At 40.8% G+C, this 20,267-nt stretch overlaps 1 protein-coding gene and 1 long non-coding RNA gene across 3 annotated transcripts; one reads left to right on the top strand and one right to left on the bottom strand.

The window, feature by feature from the left end:
* Nucleotides 1-442: 442 nt before the first annotated feature.
* On the bottom strand, nt 443-20,047 carry LOC116063921 (CD209 antigen-like protein C). 2 transcript variants are annotated; one of them, XM_036006333.1, is made up of 8 exons: nt 19,838-20,047; nt 19,351-19,422; nt 9,595-9,684; nt 5,400-5,489; nt 1,609-1,788; nt 1,394-1,557; nt 687-799; nt 443-610 (listed from the first exon to the last, which is right to left on the bottom strand). In XM_036006333.1, the coding sequence occupies exons 1-8, from the start codon at nt 19,863-19,865 to the stop codon at nt 475-477; spliced, it is 873 nt and encodes a 290-aa protein (XP_035862226.1). In that variant the 5' UTR covers nt 19,866-20,047; the 3' UTR covers nt 443-474. The 2 variants fall into 2 exon arrangements, with proteins under 2 accessions (XP_035862226.1, XP_035862227.1); XM_036006334.1 differs by lacking the exons at nt 9,595-9,684; nt 19,351-19,422; nt 19,838-20,047 and adding an exon at nt 5,581-5,701.
* LOC116064012 lies at nt 1,610-18,017 on the top strand. The gene is made up of 4 exons (XR_004108423.2): nt 1,610-1,679; nt 2,772-2,778; nt 8,587-8,596; nt 18,007-18,017. It is a non-coding gene; the product is annotated as an uncharacterized LOC116064012 (long non-coding RNA).
* Nucleotides 20,048-20,267: the final 220 nt, after the last annotated feature.

The following is a 20,267-nucleotide window of genomic DNA, read 5'->3' as shown; positions in this document are numbered from 1 at the left end:
CTGAGACCAGATCTGCTTCTGTCTCATCTGGATTAAACATGTTACAGCATCCTGAATACGGTTGTTCCTCCTCACTTTATTAAAGCGTGCTGACATTTTCAAGAAAAAGACAATAACAACAAATGTGTGTGGCATAACATTTATTCAGTGTAATGGAGTAAAGTATGAAATTGCTTCTCGATAGAAAGATAACACTCAACTATCAGCTAGTAAATATTGAAACATCTCTGGAACATTCTGTTGAGAACAAGTGATGCACCGCCCTCTGTTGGCCAACCTGTCACATAGAAACAGGAAACATAAGCATTGCATCTCTTACAAAGAAGACGAAAAGATAACTGCACTTCTACATTTAATCTGAGTGTCTTTTTTTTCCAGACACACACAAACAGTTTTGAAGAATTGTGAAGTAGAAGTCTTCATAGTTTGATATTTATAAGCCAGTTGATATTATGTAGAGTCTGACTGCAGTGTTTAAACAGATAAAACCTTCATTATGCAGATCCATTGTTTTTTCTCAGTACAGTTCACTGATCTCCATCCTACGTTCTGGACAGACATTCCACACTGACCATCAGTAGCAGTAGGAGGAGGTTGTGGTGTCCAGTAGCTGAGGGAAGAACATGATGTTTAGATCAAGGCTGATAGGTTTTATGATTCAAAGTGTTTAGGAATGTGTCTCTTACCTTTCAGTCAGATTACTTCCATCAATCCACTTCCATCTCCCACCTTCAGCTCTCAGGCCAAACCAGTATCCATCAGTTCCTGAACTACCCACGCTGTATTTATTGAGTGCATCCTGACAAGAGAGAAACAGTTATCAGATATTTAAACACTATAACTAAATAATCACACTGTTATCTAAATTGTTAAAAAAAAAATCCTGCAAAAAATGTTAATAATCTGGCAGCTGGGACACCAAAGAAATGCTGTAAAATAACTTTCTTGTAAAAAGTTATTTTCAATATGAAAATATAGTTTGTAGCTTTAATTTGACATCAAATCTTGTATCCTTATTTGCTTATAAATATTTAATAAAGGATATTTACACCTGCAAAAACAAATTTGATCTAATCTAAGAAATGCATAACTTGAATTTAACAGTTTACCATAAAACATAAAATATTAATATTTGGGAACTTAAAATAATTATGAAATGGTCTTCTTCTGTGAAAACAATTTAATTTTTTTTCAAAATGGCAATTATTATTAACAGTTACAGGTTATTAATGTTCTTTTACCATGTTGTGTTTTTGTAATGTTTTAATGTTTGTGTTTCCATTCTTTCAGTTTCAGTTTTTTTTACAGTGTACAGACTCAGTGTGTTCAGATACAGAAAATACATTTCAGTGTAATAATTGTTTCATAAAAATGTCCACAGTTTTCTCATTACCTTTTCCTCTTCATTATGTACAACAACCAAATCTGAACCCTTTCCTCTGCAGTTTTCTCGAGCTTCTTCCCAGGTTTTCTGATGAGGAGGAGCAGCGTTATAATACACATAGCAGTTAGACCCGCTGAGATCCCAGTCCTCCTGACAAGCTTTACACTGTCTCCCTGAACCAAAGAAACCAACCAATAAACAACATTACTGGGATCTGAACATACTGTTATTTGTTTTGGGGCAGTAGGCATCAATGCTCCACTGAGCTCGACTGACGTTGAGTTTATTCCAGTTTGTTACTGCTGTCAGATCATCGTAGTCCCTCCTCAACTTCTCATTGTCTGAGCTCAGTTTGTCGTTGAGGTTTGTCAGGTGCTGAATGGCAGCCAGTAGAGTCTCGTTGTCTTTGGATAAATTCAGATGCTGCATCAGTGTCTCCAGCTGCTGGATTTCTGCCGTCAGCTTGGCGTCGTTTTCAGAAATGACAGAAGTAACTAAAGTGACAGACAGAGGATGGTGTTGAAAAATGTGAACCTGTCCTTTAAATAAGGACTACCAACAACAAGCTAAGACAGTGGTACTCATAGTGGATACGAAGGCCCATGATGACTAACAGTATCAGCCAACACACTGCTATCAGTGGAAAAGACTGAGTGAAGAAGAGAGACCTCTGGTCTGAGAGAAAAATAAGAACTCAGTTGAGTTAATGATGTTGATTTAACAGTCAAAGGTGATTTGAATACATTTGAAGTCCTACAGGGAAAAGGGAGCTGAGCTTTTAAACATTCATATTTTAAATCTTCATCACTATCACATTTTTTTTTAACATTTTTGATAAATAAATCTCATAAGTCCTACAAGGCAAAAAGAAGCTGAGCTTTTAAACACTCATATTTTTATCATAATCTAGCTCCAGCCGTACTCTGTCCTTTTGTGACAAAAACAAACACAAGGAGAGTGGCCACTAGGGGAGCAGTGGGTGGCAACTGCATAGCAGAGGGGCGCAAAACCACTTTGGGCCAGTCATGTTTTTCAGTGATAGGGACCCATTTTTGGAATAATTTACCAACAGAAATAAAAACACAAACTGAAATGAAAACATTTAATAGAATGGTGAAATACTGGCTGAAAGAAAACCAAAGATGTAACCACTGAGTCAGTTGTGTTGTAGTAATGTATTGTCTGTGGATGCGTGGCTGGTTGTATATGGCTGCCAAGGTTATGGTTAGGGTATAGCTGAGTGAGTGTGAGAGTCCGGGTGCTTGGGGTTTGTGTTGTTACGTGATGTGCTGTTCTGTGTAATGTGGTCACGACTCTGTGAAATGTTGATGAAATATATTAGTATACAATGTATTTGCTGCATGATTGTATAACTCACACTATGTAGTTCTGCAGTTAAAATTATATTTGGATTATTTTTCTAGAAAGGCTTGAACAGGGAATGGGGTTGCAAATTAGCCAATTGGCTAGAAACCTTTTCTGCAACCCATCTACACATATTGTTATGGCTTTGACTATGATAATAATGTATGTAATAATGTGCGCTGCATTGTCCCTGACAAATAAACTAATAATAATAAAAAAAATATTATAATAAATAATAATCACATTTTTTGAACATAATGACTGAAATGACTGTGAAATGTACCTGGAGGGGCTACCACTTTATCCACAGTCCAGGCTGGAGTATTAACATAGTCATCTTCCTCTTCATCGATTTCCTCTGGAAGATTAACATCAAACACAAATGTAGACAACGTTGTGGTACATAAATACATATAGTAGTTTTATATACAGACACATAAACATGATAAGTACCAATTTCCTCCTGTGGATTTCTGTTCATCCTGAACAAATGTTTAAAGTCCTGCTGCAGTCCTGTATGAGAGCTGTTAGGAGGCCGTCTGGTCTGCTGTGATGATCTTTACTGGACTTCTGCTTCGGAAGGCTGTAAGAGAAATGATAAAGTTTACAGTGTACTAATTTATATTTCTCAGAAAAGTGTGTGGTTTTTAGTTCTGCTTTGAAGTTGTGAAAGAGTTTGGTCTTAAGTCTTCTCCTTTTATGGTGTTAATTAATACACACTGTGTGTCTGCAGCATCTTCCCCCAAGCAACAATGATGAATAAACAAATTGATAACTATTCACATAGAAGTTCATTGTTCATCATACTGAGAACAAACATCCATCTCTCCTCCCCTGTACCTGCTTATGTCTGTTAACAGGAGCATATCCCAGCATGCATTGCATGAAAGGCATAAACAGATTGATCTGCCCGTGTTTGGACTGTGGGAGGAAACCCATGTGAACATGAGGGAACATGTAAACTCTAAATGCAGCGAACACACTGAGACCAGATCTGCTTCTGTCTCATCTGGATTAAACATGTTACAGCATCCTGAATACAGTTGTTCCTCCTCTGTTGATTAAAGCGTTCTGACATTTCCAATGAAAAAACAACAACAAAAAAACGTGACAGATTTTTCATTCAATGTTGGCTGTTGCTTATCTGTGGCAACAATATAAAAGAATGAAAAATAAAAGCATGTTTAAAGTTATTCATATTAACAGTTTAGTGCCCCTTCAGGCCAGTCACTGGATTTTCCTAAATACTGCTGTCAGTGAGACACACCATACCTCTAACATATACAATTCAAAATCTTGTTTAGGTATTGTCAACCAATAGAAGGCTAGTCCATCATTGCCGATGAAACAAAGATAATATATAGTGAAGAGGAATCCCCCGAGGGCAGAATAGTTATAATATGACCAAAGATCCTCTATACTAAGGGCCCTGACACACCAACCCGATAATCGGCCGTCGGACAGTCTGACGAGGTCGGTGACTCGAGTCTGTTCGGTGTGAGGGGCCGTTGGCCTTCATTTTGGCCGACCTGACGTACTAGGTCGGAGGCGGGCAGTCGGACTCAGTGACCAATCTGATTGGTGGAGTGCTAACCCGGAAATGGCAAGCGGGATGAGTGATGAACGCCTCTCAAAATCAGACCCACGAGATGAGTTCGTCATTTCCGTTTTTCATTTTTTGTATTAAGTCTCGCGCACGTGCAGAACGTACGCTCAAGTCGGTTCGGAGTGCTCTGAGGCACTTTTTGGACCTCGGGGAGCAGACTGATCAGTCCGACTGCCTTTTCTGCCGACGGTCAGCCGTCGGGTTGGTGTGTCAGGGCCATAAACCGTTCTAAAGAGAAAAATGACATTGCTGTTTTGAGGATTTACTTGGGATTTGTTGAAAACATAGATCATCACTTGACTTAGGGCGCTATCACACCTATAGTTCGGTGGACTCGGTGTGATTCATGGCTGAAGTTGCAACATTGTTGCATTTTTCATTTGGTTCGGTTTACTTTCACACTGCACTTTGTCAAACACACCAAACACTGTAAACACACGTCACACGATTGAGACAGTTGCTTGTTTATTGGACAGAATATCCCAAACTCGCCGACACTTCTGGTCTCAGAAATAATGGAGCAACACCACATTTATAACGACTCAGGTGTTCTGGTTCTGCTTTAGAGTTGTAATATTTCAGAAGAAGGTGAACAATGAGCTGCTGACAGACAGCGAGTGAAGAAGAGAGATGATGATGATGTCACCCAGACGACCAGCCATGTGTGCTCAGAACAGCTGATAGATCTGAAAGTTATCGTCCCTTAAATCATATATAAGTCTGTACATTGTGTGTAAGGTTGAAATTTCAGGCTAGTAAATGCTCTGTTTTTGGTTCACTTCCTGTATTTGGGTCGGATCGCGTTCTCACCTGAAGGAAACTGAACTCTAGTTTACTTAGAAGTGAACTGAGACCCCCGTTTTTAAGTGGACCAGAGTTTGGTTGTTTGATCCACACCAGAGTCCAGATGAGCTTTCACACCGCCCCAAACGAACCGGACTATCAGACCAAACGCTCCAAGGTCCAGTGTAGTCTTGTGTTAAGTGGTCAACCTGGAGGGTCAGATTGTTGTGGTCTCTCCTCCAGTTCTCATTGTCGAGTTATCTTTGGATAAATTCAGATGCTGCATCAGTGTCTCCAGCTGCTGGATTTCTGCCGTCAGCTTGGCGTCGTTTTCAGAAATGACAGAAGTAACTAAAGTGACAGACAGAGGATGGTGTTGAAAACTGTGAACCTGTCCTTTAAATAAGGACTACCAACAACAAGCTAAGACAGTGGTACTCACAGTGGATACGAAGGCCCATGATGACTAACAGTATCAGCCAACACACTGCTATCAGTGGAAAAGACTGAGTGAAGAAGAGAGACCTCTGGTCTGAGAGAAAAATAAGAACTCAGTTGAGTTAATGATGTTGATTTAACAGTCAAAGGGGATTTGAATACATTTAAAATCCTACAGGGAAAAAAGAAGCTGAACAGGGGTACTGTTAAGTGTACTGTAAGTGTTAAGTATATTATTTACATTGCAATATAAATGAAAACATGCCTGCCACACTCCTAGTTACCTGGTAACTAGACCACCAACTACCGCTGACATGATGGAGCTCCACGACCGGCAGCTCATGCTGCTCTGTACCCAGCGCACAGTCACCTTTTCTGGGGTAACTGAACCACCAACTACCGCTTACCTGGAGCACCACGACCGGCAGCTCGCAATGAAATGTGAAAAGTGTCAGCATTCCCTGTACAGCCTGGAACACTGCATTTACGACCGTAGTTTGTTTTCAATATACTTGAAAAACTTCCAAACTTTCTTCTTTGTAATTCCTGTGAAAGTACACAGAGCAGCGCGTAACTAAACTAGTGTCTGAGATCTACGCGACCTACATTCAGAACACCAGCTGGTCTCAGACCAGTTGTCTGTATGTACATTTTGGGGCGTGACAAAGGTACAGACCAGAGCCAAATCAGGTACCGCCACCGAGTTTACGTCAACTATTAGCTTTGTTGGGATTCGCCCGTTTTCAGCAGCAGTTTCAAATTGTGAGATTTGCAGAGGAAAGAGGTGTCAGTGGGACTTTGAGGTTCTCTGTATGCCCCTTTTACCCTCTGAACTGTCGTTATTCAACTCTGACAAGGTAAACTCGGGTTTGCATTCTATCACCCCTTTAAAGTCCTGCTGCAGTCCTGTATGAGAGCTGTTAGGAGGCCGTCTGGTCTGCTGTGATGATCTTTACTGGACTTCTGCCTCAAATTTGTGACTGTTGTTTTTTGCAGTTCTGCAGCTAATAATAACGTGTTGCTGTGAAGGGGAAGTCTAGTGTTGGACATTACTGTCTGCAGTGTCTCTAATGAAATAATATATTTTGCCATTTCAAAAGTGTTTGCTGCCAAAAAGCATCATGCATTACGAAAAGTAACAATACAACATACTGTTGCACAAAAGAGAGATGCTTAAAGTTGTATTCTATTATTATATATTAGAATATCTCACTAGCAGAAAGAAACATTCATCTTTTTAGGAAGTAACAGAGCCTGTATGTGTGAAGGCTGTAAGGGAAATGATAAAGTTAACAGTGTACTAATTTATATTTCTCAGAAAAGTGTGTGGTTTTTAGTTCTGCTTTGAAGTCGTGACAGAGTTGTTGTTTGGTTGCGTCTCAAGTCTTCTCCTTTAGTCAGAATAAAAAAAACTATTGATTCAAGCACTATTTAGATAAACGTTGATTGATTGATTCTGTTGAGAACAAGTGATGCAACGCCCTGTGTTGACCAATCTGGAGCAACGATATAAAATGTCACAAAGAAACAAGCACTGCATCTCTAACAAAGAAGAAGAAAATCACATTTCAAGTTATTCATAATTAACAGTTTAGTGCCCCTTCAGGCCAGTCACTGTATTTTCCTAAATGCTGGTGTCAGTAGTCAGACACACCATACCTCTCCAGGAGAAGAAGCTGGTCGCCCACACCTCATTTGCATAAAGTTGAAGAGCGGCCGGTTAGGCGCCTCTCAAAAGCTGACGAAAATCTTTTAAAGTGACCTTTGTCAATCTGAAATGAAGACAGATTCAGCAACTGCTGAGCCTGTTTCTCCCTTAAAATATTTTCAGAAACATGTTTCGGTAAACTATTTTCATAAAATACGAGCTCGTATTCCGAACGAGCATCCATTATGGTCAGTTTTGAAAATCAGGAGCAGCCAGCCTCACGTGACGCGATCATCCAATGAGCTGCAGCCATCGCGGTTGTAGGAGGGTGTAGACTGTTTTCTTTGCATGTCAGTGGTCAGTGAAGAGAAACTGGTGGCAAGCTCACTAGCGTGCAATGCTGGGAAACGGGGAGATCCCATCCGTGAAAACAATGCATATATGGACAGCCACCATACCTCTGCAGCAGGGCTGATATGCTGCTTCTCTGATCCCTGTTGTTGTTCACACAGGCAGTAAAATATGAAAATGTTTCATGGCATTTTATTTACAAAAAGCAGATGCAGGCTGTGTGGCCTGGGCTCCTAGACACATTCAGCATTATTCCTATTGTCAGTATCAGTGTTTGAAATTAATTTGAAAATATAAAGTAGGCTAAAGCAAGTGTAGTAGGTTGAAAAGGCTGTATGTTTAGTTTTTGTTTAAACAGACAACCCCCCAATTTTTGTTTAATATTTGAACCATTGTAACTAATCCTTACAGACTAATTGAAGCTATTACGCTTCCACGTCAGTAGATGGCGCTGCTGTGGATCCATTAGGGAGACCGTAGCTCTTAGCTCTGCTCATGCGCAGCTCAGAAATAAACAAGTTTTGCCGTGAGCAACACGCTAACGTGCTCTCTGTTGATTCACAGGTACTGAAAAACTCACTTTTTCATATGGTATTGTATATTGTATCCTCATACTGCTTGTATCAGCAGATTATCTAAATGTTATAGAAATCGTTGTGTGATGTTGTGAGCTGATTTTGAGGTGTTTGTTTTAGGAGTAGAAAGCGTAACTTTGAAGCTAGTTGTTCCGACCAGTGTCGGCAGGCTGAGTAGTTCGTATGAACTTTGGTTTTACAATGTAGTTTTTCATAGTAGTTTGTAAGTGTAAGTTACTGATATTAGCGTCCTGTAACATAAGAAAATATGTTCTATCTTTTGTTCAGAGTATTAGCCAGCCATCAGTGAGGAAATGGTGATGAGAAATACTGTTTCAAGCTAGTTTTACATTCCCGGTCATTCAGTAACATGGCGACGCCATCTTGTCAAGTGCTAATATTAAGTGCACGTGTATGAGAGAACATGATGTGTAAGAATGTTGTATGTATGGGTGTGTATTATGCTACGGTTAAATTTGTGTTAGCAGGATAGCATTGGTTATATGTCAAAGACTGTAGGTGTCCGAGTCCAGTGAATGTGAAGTGAATGTATGGGAACTGTATGCAATTGTTTCAGAAATAAACAAGTTTTGCCGTGAGCAACACGCTAACGTGCTCTCTGTTGATTCACAGTTTTCCTTAAGCTGCGCAGTGCTTCCTAGCCTGTGTAGCCATTGCTGCCGGTCCAGATTCCCCCTAGGTCTGGTGCCGGTAACACAAGCATTCTTTCACTGTGTGTAGTCACCACTTAGCAGTCTCAACCTCACTATGTCCCACCCACCCCATCATAAAACACAGTAGGCTACAATAAAACATCAAAAATTAATACTTAGTTCAGTGAGGAATGCCCACAGAAGACTGTATTGAAGGGCAGAGGAGGCTCTCAGTTAGTTTACAAGCTTCATAGTAGTCTCCATTACATCTGAATATTCTTTTCCAAGACTGGCACACAACACTGACTGGTGTATTATACAGTGGTATGACAGAAGGTCTGAATGCTCCTCTTTCAGCCACTGGACAGTTCCCTTCTCCATCATGGCTGGAGCCCCATCAGTTGCAATAGAAACAACGTTGTTGATGTCAATTCCCCTTTTATATAATAACATACCGTTATTTATTTTGGGGCAGTAGGCATCAACGCTCCACTGAGCACAGTTGTTCCTCTGTGTCTCCAGCTGCAGGTTTACTGCTGTCAGATCATCATAGTCCCTCCTCAACTTCTCATTGTCTGAGCTCAGTTTGTCGTTGAGGTTTGTCAGATGCTGAATGGCAGCCAGTAGATTCTCGTTGTCTTTGGATAAATTCAGATGCTGCATCAGTGTCTCCAGCTGAAATGACAGAAGGAACTACAGTGACAGAAAGAGGATGGTGTTACAACAATTAACAATGTGAACCTGTCCTTTAAATAAGGACTACAACAACAAGCTAAGACAGTGGTACTCACAGTGGATACGAAGGCCCATGATGACTAACAGTATCAGCCAACACACTGCTATCAGTGGAAAAGACTGAGTGAAGAAGAGAGACCTCTGGTCTGAGAGAAAAATAAGAACTCAATTGAGTTAATGATGTTGATTTAACAGTCAAAGGGGATTTGAATACATTTGAAGTCCTACAGGGAAAAAGAGCTGAGCTATAAACATTCAAATATTAAATCTCCATCACTATCATATTTTTTAACAATATTAATAAATAAATCTCATGTTTAATAATTTTGAATCTGTAAAAATGTACCTGGAGGGGCTGCTACTTTATCCACAGTGCATGCTGGTACATTAACATACACTGCATGAAAAGTGGGATTTTCGTCCCCGTAAACGCCCGTGTATCTCCCTAATTTTCGGCAGTTAACAACAATTTATAGGCTGTGAACGTCGCGTTCGTCTGTGCCACATATTGTCGGAAACGAACCATGATGTATGTGGAGAGCTCCCACAGAGGTGCTAATGGCTCTAATAAGCATATGAATACCAGGGAAACCTCTCCTGGCCAGAGAGTGTCTGGCCTAATTAACATATGAATAGCAGCAACACCACGCCTGTCCAGAGAATGTCTGGGCTGGCTTGAATTTTCCTCACTGAAGCCACTTGTTGTGGTTGTGTATTTTGGTGTTGCTTGTATTATGTTTTCTGTATGTTTTTGTATATCTATTCGGTACATTTGTTACCTGTTTGTATATTTCTGTTGCCTTGTTTGAAGATTTCTGTATGTATCTGGTTTTGTTTATTTCTGTTGTGTATATTTCGTTTTACTTATTTCCCTGTTCATTGTGTAGATTTCTGTTTACCCCGTTTTGACTGTGTTCTGTTCTCTGTGTATATTTCTGTTTCCTGTTTTATTTTGATAGTCTGTTTTCTGTCTTGTCTTGTCTAGTTTTACATTCTGTTTTCCCGCCTTGTCTGATAGTCCTGCCCCGCCCTGATGTGTGTCACCTGTTGTCTCACCTGTTCCTGGTTTGCTCGTTTCCTAGTGTAGTTAGCCTCTGTGTTTCCCCGTGTCCTTTGTCAGAGTGTTTTGTGTCTTAAGTAAGCCAAAAATAATCTAAAAATAAATAAATACAGGAAATAAAAGTATCGCATCTCTAAGAAAAAAAAATAAATGCACATTTAAAGTTATTGATAATTAACAGTTTAGTGCCCCTTCAGGCCAGTACCTGTATTTTCCTAAATGCTGGTGTCAGTCAGACACACCATACCTCTATAATCAGTGGTGGAAGAAGTATTCAGATCCTTTACTTAAGTAAAAGTACTAATAGCACACTGTAAAAATTCACTGTTACAAGTAAAAGCCCTGCATTAAAATGTTACTTCAGTGAAAGTATGTAAGTATCATCAGGAAAATGTACTTTAAGTATAAAAAGTAAAATTACTCAATGCAGAAAAATGAAACTGGCAAGGATCCAAACAGTTGTGTGTTTAATGGTCTGATCATCTCAGCTGGACTTGTAGGCTGTTATATTGTTGGCTAGTTTACTTTAAAATAAAACATGATATTTTATAAACTACATGTGTTTTGTGTGAAAAAAATCTTAATGTGTAAAGTTACTAAAGCTGTAACTCTAGTCACCAAAGATTTTCTGTCTGGCTTTTCTGTCGACGAGCTGCTGCACGTCATCCATAAGCGAACGTCATCCACAAGCGACAGCAGTCGGCGGGGACGAGGCAGCCGGCAGCTGCCTTCAACCTCCTACCTAACAGTCGGCTCTATCGCCTAGTTTTTATTATACTAATAAAGTGTTTTTAAAACCAAAGACACATTTTTACGTGTAAGTAAGTATTAGCCTCACGCTAATTTATCAAGACTAGGCCTACCGGCTAAACTAACGCTAGCTTCATGGCTACCTCTACACCTGGCGAGTCCCCACTCCCCCTCAGGATTTCCTCGTTGTTCAATAATACAAACAAAGAAATTGCTGACCTCAGGGAAGATGTTCGTCGGCTTTCCGAGGACTTAAAAACCAAAGATGCTTTGTTAACCGCCTGCTTGGACGTGGCTCACAATCAGTCGCTCCGGATCTCATCTCTCTCGGCGGCCTTCCAGGATACCGCGCCATGGGACCCAGCTGCCTGCCCACGCCCATCGTCCTGCTCGACACCGGTTATCAAGCCACCCTGGACTGAGGTGGTTTGCGGCCGAAAGAGAGCCTCGGGTAGGGCTCCATCGCCTCCTGCCCTCAGCCTCTCCAACCGCTTCAATGCTTTGTCGGAGTCGGAGCCGGTGGTGGCCAGTGCGGCTCACCGGGCTCGCCCCGCTTCAAAGCAGACTGACCAGCCGTCGTCACGGAAGACGATTGCTACCGCGCGGCGAAAGCTTCTGAGGGATGCGGTAGTCAGACGGTCCGGTGGCCTACACTGCCTGGATCAGCCAAATGACAACGTTCCTCAAAAACAATCTCCACAACCGAACGGTAAGCATTCTTCCTCTTCTTTTCCCTGCCCATCTGAAACCGACACTGACTGTTTTGCTCCCGTCACCGGCTACCCACACCCCCCCACTCCTCGTCCGCTCTTCCCCCTAACCACAGTAATTATTGGGGACTCCATCACTAGAGACCTACGGTTTCATAATGCTGTCACACACTGTTTTCCCGGAGCCAAAGTTGCAGACATCCTGGCTAAAGTTATGGACCTGATACCCTCATTTCCGACCTCTATCAAACGCATCGTGGTCCATTGTGGACATAACGACATGTCCACTCGGATTCAGGAGTGTGAGCGCACAAGGCGAGACTTTACCACTCTCATTGAGGCTTTAAAAAGCACTGGGAAGTCGGTTTTTATTTCGGGCCCACTTCCATCTCTAGGTCGCGGATCAGGCCTCTTTAGCAGACTACTCTCCCTTAACACCTGGCTCCAGCTCACATGCAGTATTCACAGGATAGGTTTTATTGACAACTTCAATCTGTTTTGGGAACGTGGCTCCCTGTTCAGCAGGGATGGGATTCATCCCAATACACGCGGAAGCCAGATGCTACGTGGAAATTTGCACCACGCCCTGCATACCCAGACCTCTGATTGACTGTTTACATCCCGTAAACACTCCCACAAGCACACTGACCAGACACACTCTCCCAAAGTCAATAATCAGAGATACAGCGCTATACGCCCCTCTGTGCTCCCTTCAGAGCAATCACCCATTCATAATCCCATAACCACCGTGTCTGTCCCCCGACTGAGACCGTTTAAACCAAACACTAATAAAAGAGGTGCTATACTAAACAACCTAATTGGAATTAAAACAACCACTGCAACGACAGAACAGAATAGGAAAATCAAATGTGGGCTATTAAATATTAGATCTCTGTCATCGAAAGCATTATTGGTAAACGAATTGATATCAGATAACCACATTGATTTATTCTGCCTCACCGAAACCTGGCTGGGCCATGACGAATATGTTAGTTTAAACGAAGCCACTCCTCCCAGTCATAATAATACCCAAATTCCACGAGGCTCAGGCCGAGGAGGGGGAGTTGCAGCCATATTTGACTCGAGCCTGTTAATTAATCCTAAACCTAAACTAAATTATAACTCGTTTGAAAGCCTTGTTCTTAATCTTCAACACCCAACATGGAAAACAGTACAGCCAATTATATTCGTTGTTGTTTACCGAGCACCAGGTCCATATTCTGAGTTTTTATCTGAATTCTCAGAGTTTTTATCATGCGTAGTCCTTCAATCAGACAAAGTACTTATTGTAGGTGATTTTAATATCCATGTGGACATTGAGAGCAATAGCCTTAGTACTGCTTTCAATTCACTGCTAGATTCTATTGGTTTCAGTCAGAGGGTGCATAAGGCCACGCACTGTTTTAACCACACCCTCGACCTTGTGCTAGAATATGGCATCAAAATTGACGATTTAATAGTATTTCCGCAGAATCCTTTATTATCAGACCATTTTTTAATAACTTTCGAATTCCTACTACCAGACTATACGAAATTAAATAAAAGTTTCTACACTAGATGCTTATCTGACAGTGCTATAGCTAAATTTAAGGAAGCTATTCCAACAGCACTTAACTCAATGTCATGCCTTAATATAACAGAGGACTGTTACGTTAACTCTAGTCCCTCCCAACTTGATAACTTTGTAGACGCTGCTACGGCCTGCCTACGGACTACTTTAGACTCGGTTGCTCCTCTCAAAAAGAAGATGATGAAGGAAAGGAAACTAGCACCTTGGTATAACTCCCAAACTCGCAAATTAAAACAAATCTCACGAAAACTTGAAAGTAAATGGCGTTCCACCAAACTGGAAGAATCTCGTGTGGATTGGCAAGATAGTCTAAAAATTATAGGAGGGCCCTCAGAAATGCCAGATCAGACTATTACTCAACACTAATAGAAGAAAATAAGAACAACCCAAGGTTTCTTTTCAGCACTGTAGCCAGGCTGACAGATAGTCACAGCTCTATTGAGCCATCTATTCCTATAGCTCTGAGCAGTGATGACTTCATGACCTTTTTTAATGATAAAATTATAACAATTAGAGAAAAAATTCATCACCTTCTGCCCACAGCTTCCAACGACTCACCATTGGGCGCAGGAGGGCTAGAGAGAACGATAAGACCTGATACTTATTTAGACGGCTTTTATCCTTTAGACCTCCAACAATTAATGTTAAGGGTCTCTTCAGCTAAGCCAACTACCTGTCTCTTAGACCCCATTCCAACGAAGCTACTTAAAGAAGCACTACCTGTGGTCAACACCACATTACTAGATACGATCATATGTCCTTATTAACGGGTCACGTACCGCAGTCTTTTAAAGTAGCTGTGATAAAACCTATTCTGAAAAAACCCACCCTCGACCCTGAGGTCTTAGCCAACTATAGACCTATATCTAACCTCCCGTTTCTCTCCAAAATCCTTGAGAAGGTAGTCGCTAATCAATTGTGTGACTTTCTGCATAGAAATAGTCTATTTGAAGACTTTCAGTCAGGATTTAGAATGCATCATAGCACAGAGACGGCACTGGTGAAAATCACTAACGACCTTCTAACTGCTGCTGACAAAGGACTTGTCTCCGTACTTGTCTTATTAGATCTTAGTGCTGCATTCGACACTATTGACCATACCATCCTCTTACAGAGACTGGAACATTTAGTTGGCATTAAAGGAATCGCACTAAGCTGGTTTAAGTCCTATTTTTCTGAGCGATCCCAATTTGTTAATATTAACGATAAACCATCCAAATACGCTAAAGTTAGCCATGGCGTTCCTCAAGGCTCAGTGCTTGGACCAATTCTATTCTCTTTATATATGCTTCCTCTAGGCAATATTATTAGGAAACACTCAATTAACTTTCACTGTTACGCAGACGACACCCAATTATATCTGTCAATCAAGCCAGACGAAAGCGGTCAGTTAGCTAAACTTCAAGCGTGCATTAAAGATATAAAATCCTGGATGACCCACAATTTTCTGATGTTGAACTCAAACAAAACGGAAGTTATTGTGCTGGGACCCAAGCACCACCGAACTTCATTATCTAAATATATAGCTACCCTAGATGGTATTGCCCTGGCCTCCAGCACTACTGTCAGAAATCTAGGAGTCATTTTTGACCAGGATCTATCCTTTAACGCCCACTTAAAACAAACCTCAAGAACAGCCTTTTTCCATCTTCGTAACATTGCCAAAATCAGGAACATCCTGTCTCAAAACGATGCTGAAAAACTAGTCCATGCATTCGTAACTTCCCGGCTGGACTACTGTAATTCTTTACTATCAGGCTGCTCAAATAAGTCCCTCAAGACCCTCCAGCTGATCCAGAATGCTGCAGCACGTGTTCTGACAAGAACTAACAAAAGAGATCACATTTCTCCTGTATTAGCTTCTCTGCATTGGCTTCCTGTAAAATCCAGGATTGAATTTAAAATCCTTCTCCTGACCTACAAAGCACTAAATGGTCAAGCACCATCATACATAGAAGAGCTTTTAGTACCTTATTGTCCCACTAGAGCACTACGCTCCCAGAACTCAGAGCTACTTGTGGTTCCTAGAGTCTCTAAAAGTAGAATGGGAGCCAGAGCCTTCAGCTACCAGGCTCCTCTCCTGTGGAACCAGCTCCCAACTTGGGTTCGGGGGGCTGACACCGTCGCCACATTTAAGAATAAACTGAAAACCATCATCTTTGATAAAGCTTATAGTTAGGGAGTGAGGAGTTGCAGCATAGTAGAGTAGAGTAGAGGGAGGCAGGAAGTACAAGCCCGTTCCGGCAGGGGAGAGTACGAGCCCGGTCCAGGGCCCCTCTCTTTAGCCTGCCTCTCTTAGTTATGCTATTATAACTCTAGACTGCTGTGGGAAGCTCCTTCCAAGGACACAATGAGCCGCTCCCTCTTCTCTCTTTTCACTTGTCTCCTTTTGTGTGCATCTTAGTCCCAGAAATGCCTGTTACTAACCTATCTCTGGGGAGTTTTCTCCCCGGAGTCCCTTTGCTTCTTCTTCACCCAGAACATCGCCTTGGAATTGGGTGGCACCTACACCGGGGTCCTGGGTGCAGCTGATGCTATGGACTTACTACACCCTGCTACGCTCTGCATTTCCCCGCAGTGTCCGACTGCGTCCTGCCGCGTCCAACCGCGTCCACCCAGGCTGCTGTGCCACACTACACCCCGTAACGCCCTGCTGTGCCCTACTATGACATGAACTACTATGACTACCATTGTGATCACTGCTTCACTATCTTTATTATGACTATTATTGCCACCATTCACCACTCCCCCAACTGGTGCCGTCAGACACCGCCTACCAAGAGTCTGGGTCTGTCCGAGGTTTCTTCCTAACAAAAAAAAGGGAGTTTTTCCTTGCCACTGTCGCAATAGCTACTGCTAATGCTTGCTCTTGAGGCAACCACTGTAATAATTGGGGCTTCGTAAAGTACAGAGTTTGGTCTAGACCTACTCTATCTGTAAAGTGTCTCGAGATAACTCTTGTTATGATTTGATACTATAAATAAAATTGAATTGAATTGAATTGAATTGTCAGATGAATGTAGTGGAGTAAAAAGTACAACATTTCTTTCTGAAATGTGGAGTAGAAGTAGAAAGTGATATGAAAAGAAAAGACTCAAGTAAAGTACAAATACCGCAACATTTGTACGTAAGTACAGTACTGGAGTAAATGTACTTTGTTACATTCCACCGCTACCTCTAACATATACAATACACCAGTTGAGATTATCATGCTTTTGTGATTCAAAGTGTTTAGGAATGTGTCTCTTACCTTTCAGTCAGATCACTTCCATCTCCCACCTTCAGCTCTCAGGCCAAACCAGTATCCATCAGTTCCTGAACTACTCCGGCTGTATTCATCGAGTACTTTCTGACAGTTATCAGATATTTAAACACTATAGATATAAATAATAATAATAATAATAATAATAATATAAATAAACACACTGTAATTTACAGACTCACAGTGAAGACCTACAGAAAATACGTCTGAGCCCGATCTTGTCGTATACGACAGAAAACGGCATCTCTGATTCATGACTTACTCATTTCATAACCATAATGAGTAGAAACATTGCGTTTTCTGCAACTAAAAGCTAACACTTGTGCTGTTCCGTTGATGTCTTTGGTGTCTTCGTAGCCCTTACAGAAGGTTTTTTATCCAGCGTGAAAATCCAGAGTTTTTCGGGGTCTTTGTGCAATAAGTTCAAACTGTTACATCCAGGATTGATACACTTTATGTCCATCATTTATTAAGTTTTGGTTGTTTATCAACACTACCATTTACAGACGTGCTCAAATTTGTTGGTACCCTTACAGCTCATTTAAATAATGCTTCATTCCTCCTGAAAAGTGATGAAATTGAAAGCTATTTTATCATGTATACTTGCATGCCTTTGGTATGTCATAGAATAAAGCAAAGAAGCTGTGAAAAGAGATGAATTATTGCTTATTCTACAAAGATATTCTAAAATGGCCTGGACACATTTGTTTTTTGAAGAAATGTAAATAGTTTGTATACTATGTAAGTTATAATCTTCAATATAATGTTCATTTTTTCACTATTTGACTCCCAAGACATAGGAGAACTGTTTTAGACAACAGAAATGCTAGTGTAGCCAGTGCTCGAAGTGGGCCGGTACTCACCGGTACGCAGTACCAGCACTTCTACATTTTACTCTTAAGCGTACCTGCACTTGCATTGTAGCCGGTACTCCACCACTGACAGAGAAAGCGTCAGTGTCAGAGAGATTGACCCTAACGTTACATAAACTACATTACCAGAGGGCACTACGTGACTTACCTCAGTTCAGAAAAGCTGCCTGATGCCTGCAGCCAGACTGTAACAGACTTGTCACTAAAAGGTAAAAGGTAAAAAGAAGTGTGCCGAGTTTGTAAGTCGTTATGTTAGCCTGGCTTCAGAAAGGTACTAAAAGAATGCGTGTGCCAGAGCCAGACACGTCAACAGAGGTCCAACCAGAAACATCAGGTACGATTCATGAGCTTCAAACTAACGTTAACGTTGATGTGAGCGGAACAGCTAGCGTTAATGAGGAGTCTGCAGCTACCAACCTTAACGTTACCTTAGTCAATGACACCGACGTCAACAATAACATGAGTAACGAAACACATGGATGGCCTGACTGTTGGTCAAGGGACCAAATTATGAATTTATACAATTATATGCTCCACGAACAACTGGCTTGTTTTCAAAGATAACAAACTGGGCTGCAAAACATGTAGCAGCATCCCGTCACTTTCTGACCAGACAGAGAGAGGACTAAAGCTGTCAAGAGAATCACACACACACACACACACACACACACACACACACACACACACACACACACACACACACACACACACACACGACTTGTTTAAAGAAATACATACATTTATGTTGTTAATAAATAACAATACATTGTTGTTGTACCAGCAATATCTCCAAATTTGTTTTTCACTGTAGAAATCTCAAATGTCATAATGATTTGCCAATGCAAGACAGTAGCGGCACCTTTTTTCCACTTCAAGCACTGAGTGTAGCATTGCTGTGTGTGTGATATCAATACATGTCTGTGAGATTCAATTTCCGTTATGATCCCATAACTTTTTTTTACATTCAAGTGGCATCACTGCAGCAAAAATATTCTAATAGCCCCGTTTGTTCTGACAAAAAATGTTTACAGATTGACTGCACAGCAGGGTTGATGTTTTACAAGATTTATTAGAAAATAAAACCAGGCGGACCATAAGATGTCAAAAATACCTCAGGGCTCAGTTGTGTCATCAAAACTCCCACAGTTTTCTCATTACCTTTTCCTCTTCATTATGTTCAACAACCAAATCTGAACTCTTTCCTCTGCAGTCTTCTCAGCTTCTTCCCAGGTTTTCTGATGAGGAGGATCAGCGTCATGAATCTCACAGCAGTTAGACTGGCTGAGTCTCCAGTCCTCCTGACAAGCTTTACACTGTCTCTCTGAAACTACAGAGACCAACCAATAAACAACATTACTGCATTGTGATATTATTATTATTATTATTATTATTGGTTATTATTATTTCTATAGTCAAGACAACAAGTCCAAGACCTGAAGTAGTCGAGACTGAGTCCAACTGAGAGACAGTCAAGACTGAGACAGAAAAAAAGAATCCTCTTCAAGACCACTTCCTTACCTGTTCATAATGATGTGACGCGAGAGAGCCTTTATCTTCTATTTTAAGATGTTAAATGTGTGAAATGTACCTGGAGGGGCTGCCACTTTATCCACAGTACATACTGGAGCATTAACATAGTCAGCTTCTTCCTCCATTTCTTCTGAAAGATCAACATCACACACAAATATAGACAATATGCTGGAATATATGGTTGGTATTTTCTTAATATTATATACATTAGCCAAAATTAAATGCCCCTTTTTAAAATACACTATTTGCTTTTTCCCAAATAAGTCTTTGATAAATAAGCAGCTTCTTCTTTAGTTGACTGACACAAATACATTAAATCTCATCATTCCCAATATGTTCAGTAGAGTGAATAGAATCATAATGCAAAAGATGGAATTTGAAATGAATTGGGACATTTTAAAACCCGTTGGTGCTGTTGTCAAGCATCAGAAGCATCTAACATTACAAAACAGACAAAGAATGGAGACAACATCCTGGTACATATAAAGACACATTAGATAATGTTTTACATGCACACACATAAACATTAGAATATTTTAAAGTACCAATTTCCTCCTGTGGTTTTCTGTTCATCCTGAACAAATGTTTAAAGTCCTGCTGCAGTCCTGTATGAGAGCTGTTAGGAGGCCGTCTGCTCCACTGTGATGGTCTGATTTGAGGTTGTGCCCTATTTTATTCAATTCATGGTTGTGATTGTCATTTTTTCTTTCAATCTGCTTGTCTCACACATCCTGTTCAATAGGCTCCAACTTCCTGAATTATGTTGTTTGTTCTACATTAGTGAAAATAGTTTCAATCAGCGTTATGTAAGAAAAAGACAAAAACAACAACAATGTGTCACAACGTTTTTATTCAATGTAATAAAACATGAATTTGCTTCTAGATAGATAAATAGAAAACATTTTACACATTAATATTCCTAACATGCTGAAGAAAAAAGCTCTGAGGACATTCTGTTGAGAACAAGTGATGCAG

This window comes from Sander lucioperca, chromosome 10, assembly GCF_008315115.2.
Source record: "Sander lucioperca isolate FBNREF2018 chromosome 10, SLUC_FBN_1.2, whole genome shotgun sequence".
Classification (NCBI taxonomy): domain Eukaryota; kingdom Metazoa; phylum Chordata; class Actinopteri; order Perciformes; family Percidae; genus Sander; species Sander lucioperca.
This window is presented reverse-complemented; position numbering and strand designations above follow the sequence as displayed.

Excerpts from the sequence above, each read along its gene's own strand:
- LOC116063921 (XM_036006333.1), bottom strand. The coding sequence starts at position 19,865 with ATGAACAGAAAACCACAGGAGGAAATTG. Across the intron at positions 19,423-19,837 it reads AAAACCACAGGAGGAAATTG|AAGAAATGGAGGAAGAAGCT; the intron begins GTACTTTAAAAT and ends TTGATCTTTCAG. Across the intron at positions 611-686 it reads GGAAGTAATCTGACTGAAAG|CTACTGGACACCACAACCTC; the intron begins GTAAGAGACACA and ends TTCTTCCCTCAG.